The sequence below is a fragment of the Pyxicephalus adspersus genome, chromosome 1, assembly GCF_032062135.1.
Source record: "Pyxicephalus adspersus chromosome 1, UCB_Pads_2.0, whole genome shotgun sequence".
Classification (NCBI taxonomy): domain Eukaryota; kingdom Metazoa; phylum Chordata; class Amphibia; order Anura; family Pyxicephalidae; genus Pyxicephalus; species Pyxicephalus adspersus.
The window spans coordinates 68,091,378-68,105,758 of NC_092858.1; the positions used below are offsets into that span (position 1 = coordinate 68,091,378).

The window sequence follows — 14,381 nt, forward strand, 5'->3', positions numbered from 1 at the left end:
AATGTGGATGACCGTACAGGCTTACAAAATGAGAAAGCGTATTTAGTGTCAAAATATCACTTTGCGCTACAAAACCAGGATTTTAAATGCACAGAATCTCTGCCTAAATTAGCAGCATCATATTCTCCATTACAATTACCTATTAGACTGAAAAGTAACCTGTTTTCTTAACCTGAGCACCAATGGCTTTTTAAATTTACCATATGGATGTTTCTTTTTGACAAAGTGTTAAAGTGTAACTTTTATTGAGGGAAAAAATGCCTGGATAATTCAATGTATATTACAAGAATTTAAAAAAAATGAAACTTGTCATTCAACTTAGGTAGCTATTGTGAAAAGTCAAAGCAAAGCAGAACACAGAACTTACAGTTGGTATATTTGTTTAGAAATGCTTTTTAAACTCTACTGGTATAATTATACAAAATCAGTCTTTATGATAAAGAAAACCTATCCCAAACCTAGGAATTTGGATGGAGTATCTGACCATCACTAAAAATCCACCTGAATGATCTATGAATCCATAGATATGCTCTGTATGTGTATACAACTAAATTAATTGAATATATATTTAGATCTACTTTTTTCCTGAAATTTGTTGAGCTGGACTGTTATCCCCTATTCTCCCTGTTGATTCTTCACCTTGACAGTAGGTCTTATTTACAATTGGAAGTTAAGGCAGACTATTGGATGGGGACAAATAAAGGGATAACTTAAATTATATCTGTCATGAGTTTTCTGTAGGCTTTGTCATTGATTACCTCAATCATCTCATACTATGCCACTGAATCAGGAGGGAATTCAGCCACTTTAAAGCATTTAAATTTAAAGTCTATGCCCCAAAAGTAGTAAAAAGAGATCTAGATTACTAGCATTTTCAGAGAAAGGTCAGGAATTGTAATCTATGTTTTGCTCAGTGTAGGATTCTTTAATTGTGTGATAATCTGTCACACTGTGGCTATAGTATAAAGTGATGTGCGCTCAACAGGCCTGAAAACTTCTTGCAGAGATGACATCTGGGGGAAACGTTCAGCAAGGGTGCATTTGGAAGGATTCTTCTGACATGCTCACATCCCCAGAACTATATCTTCCTAGAGCTTTTACTCTACATTTAGTATTTTTGGAGCAGCACTGTTTAGCTAAAAAAAAAGATTATGTATTTTTGCATACACTGATTGTATTTGACTTTTCTTGCTATAAAATGGTCACGGGAGAATAGCTGGCAGCTCCTATGGAAGCAGAGGAAATGGTAAGAATGTAAACAAGTGGCTTTGTGGAGGGAAGGGAGATCTGTATTCCAGCTGACAAAACTGTTCGGGATTTCGGTAATGGCAACATTATCAGTCACTTTCTGGTGTGAGCTTTCACCTGGAGTTTTTCTGTACCTACAGTGTTTTTAAAAGGCTAAACATAGGAAAATGCACATAAATATCCCCATGAGCCATTTACCTGTACACAATGTGCAGGTTGAATAATAATCCATAGGAACAACATTGTTTTGTTCAGAAATAGGTTTGTTTGAGCACACGGCAAGGAACGGAGAGTGGTAGGAAGATAGGCAACGTTCTGTAGTTTAGCAGGTATGACTGACAACTATGTGTGGAATTTCAGTGCAGAGCGCCAACAGAAATTTGGGAGCACACCAGCTTTTTTTTCAGTAAACTCTTATTTTTCTGATCTTTTTTTGAAAAGATAAGGCAAGTGGAAATGCTCATGTATTGAAAAGATGTACTGTATATATGATATTTCTCAATTTTCTCTCATTTCCTAAGAAATTATAGGAAAGCTACTTCACTTGGCTCATTACATTACTCTCTCTTACATTTGTGTGAATTGTATTTCTTTGTTACTCCTAAAACAACAAGTTTTAATGACACCTATTATGTGGGCTCAATGATTAAGCCATTGTTTTTAAACGATAACAATCACCTAATTGTATATATTTGTATTTCATAGAAAGCCATTGGCAGCTGTAGTTCAGCTGTGCAGATCAGATGACCTCACCTCATTGTGACTCACAGCAAGAAATCTAGTTTTTTTGTAGGAACAAAACTAGTTATTTGGGAGGAGCAGTTGGAGGCTAAATTCATTGTTGAAGAACATTTATCTGTAGGCTAGCCAAATAAATGCGTGGTTTGTTAATCTTTCCACCTATTGTTTTGAAATATTCATAAACAATATTTCAATGTATGTCAGCAACCCAAAAAAAATAAATATTTTTGGAAAAGCTTTCATGTTTTTCTGTGCCATTTGCAGAAGCTCCAGAAAACCCCTCTGCTACGCACTGAATTGTGCTGGGCCTCATTTTTGAGCTTTCAAATCAAATTTGGCAATTTACTCAGAAAACCTCTGCCATGCAGTTTTGTTTTCTCCTCTGTTCTCATGAGTAATATTTCCTTTGGTGGGAATCATGACACAAGCATGCCAGTATACTTTAACCCCCTTTAGTCTTGGCATTGTGACACGGCATGAAATAGTTATGGATATACCAACCAAATTCCACAAGGCAGTCTGTTAAATGGTATTTTGGGTTAGTAAAATTCCTCCAGTTTCTGCTTTTAAACAAATTTGCTATTTATACAATTTTTTTTATGAATAGAATTTATATGTATTTTTGGTCATAACTTTTGTTTGTGAAAATGTCATTATGGTATTGTTTATAGACCAGCAAAGAAATTACTATGAAAACAAAACACAGGATGCCCGCCATTTACTCCTTTCCTATTTGGGTAAAACCTATTATGTCCTGTTTTAGCATTTTGAAAGGCAAAATAAGCAAATACTTCAGTTTTTACATGTAAACTAATTTTATACTTTTTGTGTGGGTCTGCCTTTTAGTTCTACAAAAAAAATTTATTAGGATGTCACTTACATCATCCTAAAACAATTTGGTTTTATCAGGAACAGGTACCGGAAAGAGATGTGTGGGGACTAAAAAGTGTGGTTATATTTTGAGAACTTTTCCTGCTTCAAATGAGTTACTTGTTCCCATGCATGTGGAAATGCAATACCCACTTCAAGTTGGTCTACAACAGGCCAAATGCTAATTTATCATATTATTATTAAAATGTCACTGTTGTGGAGAACTATACACCAGGCAGCCTAAAAATACACTTCTGTCGCTCTATTGTTCCACGGGAACCCTTTACTAATCTACTGTTTATTTCTCCTTGCACTTCCCTTTCAAGAGCCAAATTGCATTTTATAGAGAATATTGCAAGCAGCTTACAATGGGGTCAGATCATGCATTCCTTATTGCTGAACCTGCATTGGTGGGAAGCTTTACAGAGAAGTGCAATAAAGCTTTGCATAGCTATAAATTGTGCTTGAATTCAGAAAATACCGATTTGTAGAAACATTTGGAAATGTGATATTTTATATTGTGTATATTTTAATTCTTTTGGAATATAGCATTTCATTTCCAGTATTGGGGGTGTGCCTAGGCACTCCTTTGCTGTAGCCTCATTGCTTTAAATCTGCTGAGTGAGAGGTAAAGCATTGCTGCTCCTGACTGCTAATCAGAAATTTAGTGAGGTCAATTTTGTGCTGATTATGATTCTCCTTGCTCAACGCTTTGACATGAGAAAACCAAACCTGATATAGTGCAAAATAATCTGTAGAAGTTCAGTAAAAGGTGAAGGATCATCAGCGGGGAGACTACCCTCTACACTTCTGTTTTGCGAACAGCTTTCAAAGTGTAGTTTTTCCTTGATTGGGATTTATTTTCCTAATGTAGTGCACCACACAACATGGGCTTTACTGTATTAAGTATTAACTTAATAAAGTAAAATAAATATACAATGTGGTAGCACTATAAAGCTTTGCTTGAGCTGTATCAAAACCCCAACCAGAGTGCTAAATGGCCTCCCGGAGAAGTAAAATTCTTTAAACTTTAAATGTAAAGGAGTAGAAGAAACAAAAGAAGGAAAAGAGGAGACTGTTGCAAAGGAATTACAAAAGGAGGAGTGGATTAGGCAGTAATAGGAGCGAGAAGTACACAATTTAAGGATTCGCTTGGGTAACAATACCAGAATTGGTATCGGCCGTGAGGGTGTATTTCCAGAGAGGCCCAACACTGTCCCTTAAAATAATCTGGGCCGAAAGAGGTCCCCTGTCCTACAGTGGGTGGAGGGAAGGTCCTCTATGATTGATTCATCGATTCTGAGGAACCACTAGGTTAAAGTGGCAATTTTGATAGCTACAGATAGACCACCAGGTCAGAAAATCTCCAAAATGGGAAAGTCTTGTAGGCTGTTTCATGATGCAGTGTTTCCTTGATAAAAATGCTCTAAAGACAACTGGTCACAGATGCCAAAACTCAATGATAGTTGTTTGAAGGGCGAGGGGTAGCTGCAAGCCATTAGGTGTGTGCCCATTCTGACCCCTATTCACTTCTGAAAGCAGCTGCAATGGACTCAGGACTATCAGAACTAGACCACGAATCAAAGAATGAAAGTAGCCATGTCTGGGAAATCAAATTTCCTTTTATCTTCTTGATGACCAGTATGTATTATTTACTTGAGGAAAAAATCGCAATCAGGATTCATAATGAAATGAAGGCAAGCCACCAGAAGCAGTGTGACTTAACCCCCTAACCACTAAGCCCGTAATTTCTCGCACTAAATATTTTTGCTCTTTTGGTTAAGCCCGTATTTTTTCGCCTACACTAAAATCCCCACTTACCTGGTCCCGCTGTGCTAATCCAGCGTCGGTTCCGTGTTCCACTACTAGAACCCTATTCGGACATATTTCTGTAAGTTACAGGTCTACAATTTAAAAAAAAAAATTTCATGAAAACCTGTGACGCTTTTGGAACAGAAATCTAGAAATCAGTGTAACGCTCAGGTGGTTAAAGGATCTGTTTTGGTGTCAGATACCACAGGACACCTTCAGAGTCCATGCTTCTATGGGTCAGAGAAATTTTTGTGTTACGAGGGTTTTACACAATATTAGGCAGGCAGTAATGTTATGGGTGATAAGTGTATGCAAGCTGTTTTAGTTGCAAAAAGAATTTTGTCTTTTGTCCTGGACCCTTTTGTCAGATAGAATTACTGGGCCTTTGGCCTTCCCCACAAATCCCTTTACTTTTAAGCAATGCACCCTAGTTCAGGCCCTAAGGTTCAACAGTAGATGTTTTCTCTAAAAATCCTTTTGGCAGAGTACTATTCTCTTCTTTCAATGTCTAATTATTGATGTATATTAGTAATGGAGGATGTTTTAAGGGAGCGTCACATACTATTTTAGTTTTGTGTAGGAATTCTTGTGTTCTTTTTTGTGAATACATAGCTGTCAGTATGGACCATATAAATCTTATTTGTACCTTATAAATGTGGTATATTAGGCGGATCTGTGGTGTGGGCCCTGGGACTCTTTCTACAGGAGAGTAGGGAATTGATGGAACTAGGCCTGCACCTGTACTCCTAGTGAAATCATACTTTACAAAAACTATTTGGTCATGTCTTGCCCCATCACTAACTGCCCCCTTCCTAGATCTTTGCTAATATTACTCAGACAGCTTATTATTTCATGTTTGGACTTGATTGTACTAAATGAACAGCAAAAAAGAAAAAAAATTCAAAATGGCTTTGAACAGGTGCTTGTTACCATTTAATACTGAAACTTGATTTTGTAAAACTTGTATTACTAGAAAGCCTCAACAGCTGTATATACTTTGTCAGCAGTTGGCAACACTGTAACACACATGTTGTTTTTCTCTTGTATTTTTATTAATAATGTTACATTGCCTAAATTACTGGATATATAAACAATACATTGTAACTTTAGTAATGTAACTAAATGTTTCATTAAAATGTAATGTTTTTATAGTAAAACCTGAAACTGTTTTTCTATAAGGACATTTGTAGTTTCAAAATTTGAAAAATAAAATGACATCTGGACATATAAATGATTTCAACAGACACATTTGAATGCCAAATCTAAAAGAGAAGTAATTGGAGACTTTCAGTTAGTTTTAATTAAAGCCAAAAATGTTTTCATTTGTTTTGCATAGAATGTTGAAGGGCAAAAAAACCCCATCAGGTTTAATTGCTGTCTGTGTTGCTGCCATGGATTTTTACTCTGTTTTTTTTTTTCCTGGAGATTTTTATCTTCAGCACAGAAAGTGATGGGGAATACAACACAAGGACAGACTGGAGGAAAATTTGTCCAATGTGGAAATCTGTTCTGGTGACCACTGTGTAAAAACAGAATATCCTTTATGGTGGCTAGTTGGCTACTTAATATCCTTAAGCAGAATGACCTACCTGGCTCATTGAATTTGTATAGCTTTGATCAAATGTGTATGTCCATTAGGAATATTTAGATTTCCTAGATCCCTGCATGCCTTATTTTATGTTGCTGTTTTTTTTACTATGACTGTGCAATGCAGCTCATTACAGAGGTGGAGATGGCAGGTTATTGAATGTGGAGCTTTGCGTTTGAGTTTTCCTAAATGAAACCAGAGAGAGAATTTTTTTTTTACCTTTGTAGATAATGTTTATAGTCACTAATCTGAACAGATTTGAGCACAAAAAAAAACATTTAGACTCCAGACCCTCATTATCCAAGGGACCCTCCTAATGGAAAGTCTGTGGGTTTGTAGAGCTCTAACCTATAATTTAGTATGAGCTTGTGTACTTTATTTTGTGGACACAGGAAGAACAAGAATGCAGTGTGCATAAACAACCGATGGGCCCAATCCATTGTTATGTTGTAGCTTACATTATACAGGTTTTTGCGGTCTTATCTTTGCTCTTTGGTAAAATGCAGGTGAATCACATCAAATTAGGAAGAGGAACTGGCTTTATGTAATTTGGAAATAAAGTTTTACTGCAACGCGATATCTGGTGTATTTGATGCCTGACTTTTGATCTGTGAATTTGGAATTACAAGGACAGATACACTAGACTATACGTAGACTGTGATACAAATTTTGATTACGGATTTAATCAAAATAATTCAATTATCATCATCTGTGTTACAACTGGTATTGTTCTTGAGAATGTAAAAACCTTATGTATGTATTTCCTCATATAACTAAACGCTGCTCTCTCTGTATCTATCCTTTCTTGTAATTATAAATTGATGATTTATTAGGGCTGTCTTAAAACCAAAACTTTTAGACAAGAGTTTGCCTCTATACCCTTCCCTTTTCCCTGACTAGCGTTTTGATCTGTGAATATTTTGTGGACTATCAGCAATAAAAGAAGGTATCCCCTGAATAAAATAATCGCAAAATCTCACAAAGATACAAATTTTTTTTTATTCTAATCTTTTTATCTCCGTGTTTTCTTCAGGTCTGAGAGGAAGTATGTGGAAAGATACTGGAAAGAAGTACAAGTTGGTGATTTTATCCAGCTACGCTGCAATGAGATCATCCCTGCTGATATACTGCTGCTCTCCTCCAGTGACCCAGATGGGCTCTGTCACATAGAAACTGCCAATCTGGATGGGGAAACCAATTTGAAACAAAGACAAGTAGTGAAGAAATTCTCTGAGCTGGTAAGCATAACCTGTATACGAGGACAATAGTCTCAAATTGCAAAGCTAAAGAACGTTTCCTAGCCTTGTGGTAATGATTTACAAATTGGGAATCATGCCTAAAGTAGTTAGAAAAACATAAATAATTAACTTGTCTGAATGTATTCATATTCATGTATAGAAAATTTGGATTATCATTGTCCAACCAGTTTTCTGTCAATTGTGGACATGGCTGGTTAATTGCAGTTGCTCTAGGGGTTGAAAAGGTTTAATGCCATATCCTGGTGTCCAGTGTACTTCTGTACCATAGTCCCCTTGTCGGATTGCTAATTGGTATACAGTGTTCTCCCCAGCCCTTTTTGGGTGGTTACTGAAAAGTTTGATCACAGTACAGGTGCAGCCACCCAGCTTCAAAAACTTTCTGAGGAGAATGTTAGGTGTAGTGCTGACCAGGCCAACTGTTGATGGTCTTCATGGGAGTGTAGGGAAGGCTTCTTACAAAGTTCTCCTTGTGAAGCTGGCTGCACCTATTGTAATAGGAACTGCTCAACAGCACTGTAAAAAATATATTTGCAGGCATTATCTTGTGGAACATGTGGCTGCTGGAGAAGGTTCCTGGAGTAAAGGTGGTAGGATTATGTCTCTGTTGGTACAGAAAATTTATCTGATGTAGGGCAGAATGGAAACCTCTGCCTTTGAAAATGTAGACTCAGATAAATTTGATGTGGCCAACACACTCAATGTATGATAATGAAGGTACTTGTGCAAGTCAGCTACATATTCAATAGTTGGGTACTTTAATTAAACACACTCATGTATCCATTCAAGTATGTTTTTATCTTCCATTATTTACAGAGTTAACTTACTAGTTCATAGTGTACATGTATATTTGTGTTTAATAATGTGTATGAATTCATTAAATTACTGGCACAGGCACCCAAACCTACCAGTTGTGTAGTACGTTGTATCTGTGCACCCGTTTAAGGTTTTGATCTCTCCTGATCTCATTAGCCACTTTTTAATCAAATTCTGGCTAATGTTTAGATTCGATTGTTGCTCTGTCCCCTAGCTGTGTCTTTGTGTTCCTGCCATCCACCTAGACCTATTTATGTGAATGCCTCTCCTTACATCTGCCCCTCTCTATATTTGAATCGTTACAATTTAAATGCATAAATGTTAAATTTATGTAAATACAAGCAAAACATAAATGTAATATATTGCAGTTTACCAGTCATTAGTTGAAATATATGCATTAGGGTTCTCTTTTAGGTTTTCTTCAAAGTTTTTAATTTGGTTATCCTCTACACTTCCTGACCCTCTTTAGATTTTATTGACAGACTGGACTACGTTGCTTTTTTATGTAATTTCCATTACATAAAGAATGGTAGGAATAGTAGTTCAAAGAACCAAGATAATATTTTGGGTTTAGATACTTGGAATCTCATCCAGACTGGGTAAATATCTACTATTTTATCTAGTCTGAAAAAAAAGGCCACCTGAAAATCTACTGGCTATTCTTGCTGTAGATTTAAGCCTATGGTGGAGTATTAAGTAATTGCTGGGGACCTAAATCGAGCAAGTTTTGCATGCATTTAAGTTTCCATAGCCACTCTAGCTTTCCCTTTTCTGCTTCAAAAACAATCTTTACTGGTCTCTGGACTGATAAATGTGTCAGTATTGCTTTGAAGTGGAATACTCTGAGCTAATGAGTGATAAGAAGTGGAGACATGAGGGCAGGGAACATTTTGCCGCCTGCTGCTTGTAGGGAGTATTCAGTAATGGCTGCTTTGTAACTTTAAAAATAAAGCAGCTGTGCACAGCATGTATCGGTAACCTGCAACAATAGCACTAATACTTTTTCATGGCACACATACACACGTTTCAGGAATATCACACTGTGAATAAAACACTCTACACACCATGATAACGTTTTAATCCAGGATTGAAAAAAAAATATTTATTGGGAAGTGTTTTCTGTTTTTATACTACTCGTCTCTTGTGTATTGTGAAATGAGAAGCTTTAATTAATTGAATCGTTACTTATCAGAACTTATGGAGAATTCTGGAACAGCGTTCTTCAGATATAATTGCTGAATTTCTCTGAATGCATTCATAAACATACACTTCATATAACTAAACGTGTTAGCCATACCTTTTGTACTTTATCATTTGTCTGCACATTGTTGGCATTGTATAAGCAAATTGAAAGCTAAATGCTAAGTAAAATCACCAAATATTGCACTTAATGTAAATGTTTTTAAAGAGTAACAGGCAGTTTAAGGTCTGCTTGTTAAAGTGGAACTAAAAAGTGTGATTAAAAAAAATTGCATTTAGGAAAGTAAGTATATTTTATTACAGAAGAGATATGTACCATCTCATCTTAAATAAAGGACATGCCTACGTTTAATGCAGAATTAAACTTGCAATAATTATCTACCCCTGATCCATCCTCATGGTGCTGCCATCTTACTTCTTCTTTGCTTTCTGGATGTGATTGTCAGCCATCTTAATTGGTTTCTCTGGCAACCAATGCTGAGCTGCTCATGCTTATTGTCATTTAAAATTAGATTATGATGATCCTTTAAATGTTGAGGGTTTTACCATTATAGGGCTGGACTTCTCATAAGTTTTGGGGTACTTGTTTCTGCAAATTCCTGAAGATCGAAATATGTTAAAGTAGAAGTAAACCCAAAGCAAAAAAATTACACTTACCTTCAATCCTGCAAATCAGTCTATTTGTCAGGAGGTTTCTTCCATCGGGTCCCGCGTCGTCCCGATATCTGTCTTTGGCCCTGCACAGAGACGAGATCGGGAAAAAAATTGCCAATTTCACTGTGCATGCGTGGAATCAGCAATTTTTTTTTTCCCGATTGATGAAAGGGCTTTTTCTGCACTTGCTATTGCAGAATGAACAGGCAATTTCCCTTAAAACTTATCTATCTGTGTGCAATCTTTTTGTTAAAAGTAAACTGAGCTGCAAATGTGCAGCTGCCGGAAGTCATCCCGGCCTGGCCAATCAAGATCCGACACCAGGAAAAAGATCGGATAAGGGTGGAAGCGCACACGATGGAGTAAGCACAAGTGTAAATTTTCTTTTTAAAATTGCGATCAGGCTGATAAGTTTATTTTATTTCAGAAGGGACATGATCTGTCCCATCTACAATAAAGGACCTGCGTGGTTGCAGTTATTTTATTTGTAAAGCTTATTTATACTTTAATAGAGGTGAACATTAATAAATGTCTGTGAAATTTGCTGGATGTTTTGTGGAGGAAGTGGAAAGTCAGTTGCTGTTTTGTATTTAAGTAACAAGCAACAATTTGTGTAATGCATTACCTCAAAGGCTATGTCTAGTCTTTTAATTTGAGTTTTAGTTTTATGTAGTGACTTCTCCCATTTTGTTAAAGCTGAATTTTTTCCTTACTTTCAGTCTTGTACAGCTGTACAGACTCTTATCCTGTACTGAAATTATTTATGCCGATATCACTGCACATAGTTAATGTTCTCACATTGGCCCTAATTTATTAAAGCACTCCAAAGCTGGAGAGAATACTACAAACCTGGAAGTATTTCCTAAAAGGCATTAGCTATTTGTTAGTAAATGTTTTCAATTATGGGCCAGATCCATTCCAGGTTTGCTGGATCACCCAGCTTCACTGATGAAAGTGTGTTCTCCTTAACCTTGGAGAGCTTTTAATAAACCAGGGCCATCATGTAAATTAGAAACAGCAGCAACTCGCATAGATCCTGTCTCATTTTCTGGCTGGAGGTCATTCAGCAAATGAAGCCTGCCTGGGAACAACCACTCCTCCAGACTGACATCCAACAAAATATCTTTGTATAACTCCCCACAGGAGCCAGCACACAACGTTCATTTGGGTTCTTCAGAAGAGTACTGTGACAGAGTACCGAAATGTTTTCAGAACCTTCCTGGTCCATCCTACCAGCAATACCTACAGAAGCACAGAGACTCCTTGATCATATTATCTTTTATTTAAATTTATATCATCAACAGTTTGATAAGGAAGGAAACAAAGTTGGCAAAGTATAAACACTTTAAGCTTCGAAGTTCAACTCAACCTCAGCCAAACCTTTGTTTTATTGGTTTTATGATTAGACACGGGATGGTTTAGTCCTTTTTTGACATTATATTGCAGTCTGTATAATATTATATATAATATACTATAAACTTTATAATAGTTTTTGGAGAATTCCCTTACATTAAACTTTAAAATCTTACAGAGCTTCTAAAAGTTGCACTGACCTTCCATCAGCCTATGAGCCTTGTTTTACTGAACCACAGCCCACTCCATATGTCTGCAGCATAAACATTTGCACTATTATTATTGCACTACACAATATCAGTGTGTCAAAGTATAATCTCATTTTCTGTCCAACATATGTGCACACTTTTGCCAGTATGCTATAAGACTGGCATACTGCACCTTGGGAAAACATAAAGGAATTTTTTAAAGAATAGTTTTTTTATGGAATGATGTCAGGTGAACACTATAAGAATGCTAATAGGACAAGATACTCTGCTCACAAACACCTATCGCTTAACTGTTCTTAAGACCTAGTTTAGTTTTCTGATGATTTTACATCTTTCAGTGAGCTGGAAAAAAAGGAAAAATAGGTAAAGTATAGAGGTAATTTTGGTGTACCCAGAAGGACATGCTGAAACTTCTATAGATTTATAAGAGATGCCATTGGAATATGCATGGAATTCTAGTTGGACAGATATATCATTACGACATGCTGGGATTTGTAGTTCTGTGCAATTCTTTTTCATGTTCTGGTAATTCTAGCATATCTAGAAAGCTTGTGGATCGAGGTAGGTGACTAATGGTATCCAATAAAATAGAGGTCCTAGATTTCCCCATTGTCCAGTGCCTTACACGTCATCATTCATCCCTGAAAATATTATGCATTATACAAACAGATGATACACACATGGTGCTGTACTGATCCTCATCGTGCTGCCACACACGCCTTCCACCACACACTTGAGTTAGATACAAACTGTCATATGGTTCCCCCATTGAGACGGACAGTAGTCATCTTATTATTTATATTAAATACAGCTGCTGATTTTTCAGCAGATAGCATTGTATTTATTTCAATACATTTCGTTTACTCATATATGAAACACACACACATTTTCCTCATTTCATTTCTTCTGTTTTCCTGGAAGCATGTATGTTTATTCTAGCAGGCAGTTCTAATAAAGATGGCTGCAGTGGGAAATAATTACCAGTAACATCTTTATGAGCAGTGCCATATTACTGTATGACCATCTTTCTCCATTCACTTTTATTTTTTTATAGTCTCTGGAAAGAACAAGTGGCGACAGATTATTTTCTAGTGTTGTCAAAACATTGGCTCTAGCTGCGACCCACCTAGCTACATTCTAGTCAGTCAGAGTTTACCCAGCTATTACACAGGACCCAGATTGTGAGCCAGCCATCAATGCTCGTTCTGTATTGCAAGGATTTCTCGGCCGCACCCACCCTGGGCTGTGTATGGAATGTTTTGCTCATATAATCAGCAAGATTTCGGAATATAAGTCAGTGTGCAGCTTGAAAATCTGTTCACCGTATGCGTAGCTACTGCCAGATCTAGACTGCATTGCAATCCCACTATTCTTAGTTTCTGTTTCCCCATCAGTAACTTTTCCAGCTGCTTCTCAGAATGTTTATGGAACCTAAGATTTTTTTTTTTTTTTTGTGAGTGTGATTTGCTAAAAATGAAGCTAGAAATCTGATGCAACCAAATAAAATGTTCCATTTATACCCTGAAAATGGTGACGCTCCCTTGCAATAATTTTTTATTTTTAATATATATATATTTAAAGGTTCTTAAGCTTGTCTACATGTTCTATTTTAATTTTTTAAGCCAGAAACTTTCTGGTACAGGGAAAAAAATGCACTCAAGGGAATCTTTAATTTTTTCTCCTGATTTAGTGGCAGTATTTCTGTTCTCAAATCTGAGGAAAATATTTTTACCTTGGCATAACAAACTTTATGCTCTACAATTCTTGTGGCATTGTAGCATTTTCTAGATGGACTTCAGATTCTTTCCTTATTTGTTAAAATGATACTGGTTTCCTGGTGTAATGGCTGTCTAGCCGTTTAGGTTGTAATGTCTTCTGCTCATTTAAAAAGCTTATGTTTTTCTTAGGTATGTGTTTATTTAACAATATATGTTAGGATCTGATGTACATAAAGAAAGAAAAAAAAACGAAAACTTAGAGAAAACCAATCCTTACCCACAGCGGTGATTGTTCTGTTTATAATTGGTGTGGAACATTGGTACAAGCATGCATTTTACCACCATGGTAAGCTGTAGTTGGGTAAATATAATGATGTGTCTAGTCCATGTGACATGTGTTTGTGGTTGCAGTAGACCTTGTTTACAGGTTGATAGATTTGATTGGAAATGTGTAGAAATGCATATCTCATGATTAGTGCATCAGCACCATGGAAAAGTTCAATTTCCTTTCTTCACTCACTTTCATAATGCGTCAACAAAATAAGTTAATTAAAAACTTGTCTTTACATTTATTTTATATTTGAGCACAAGTGAAGACATGTGCTATAATATATTAACTATATGTTTCATAGCATGCGTTTATAATATGTTATATGTGTATAATATGTTAAAGCAGGTGTTAGAGAAACCTGTACCCAAGGCAATATTTGACAACCATTGCTGTCTCCCTCTTGATAATGATAATTGTCCACCCTTACTTAATTTTAGGATTTTCAGTGACAAAGTTAGTGGCCCAAAATAGGTCAATGAGTCAAAAGTCAAGGAGTTGGTTCCACAACCAAGCATTTTCGGGAAAGATTAGTAAAGGCTTGTTCTAGTTTCACTTTAACATTTTGTGATGAGAAAGAAAGTTTTT

At 36.3% G+C, this 14,381-nt stretch overlaps 1 protein-coding gene across 2 annotated transcripts in view; it reads left to right on the forward strand.

Moving 5' to 3' along the window:
* ATP10A (ATPase phospholipid transporting 10A (putative)) overlaps positions 1-14,381 on the forward strand; it is a 67,138-nt gene that overhangs the window by 12,502 nt on the left and 40,255 nt on the right. For both annotated transcript variants that reach the window (XM_072412947.1, XM_072412936.1), the window contains exon 2: positions 7,293-7,497. In XM_072412947.1, coding sequence (XP_072269048.1) covers positions 7,293-7,497 — 205 coding nt within the window. The remainder of the gene's footprint in view (positions 1-7,292; positions 7,498-14,381) is intronic.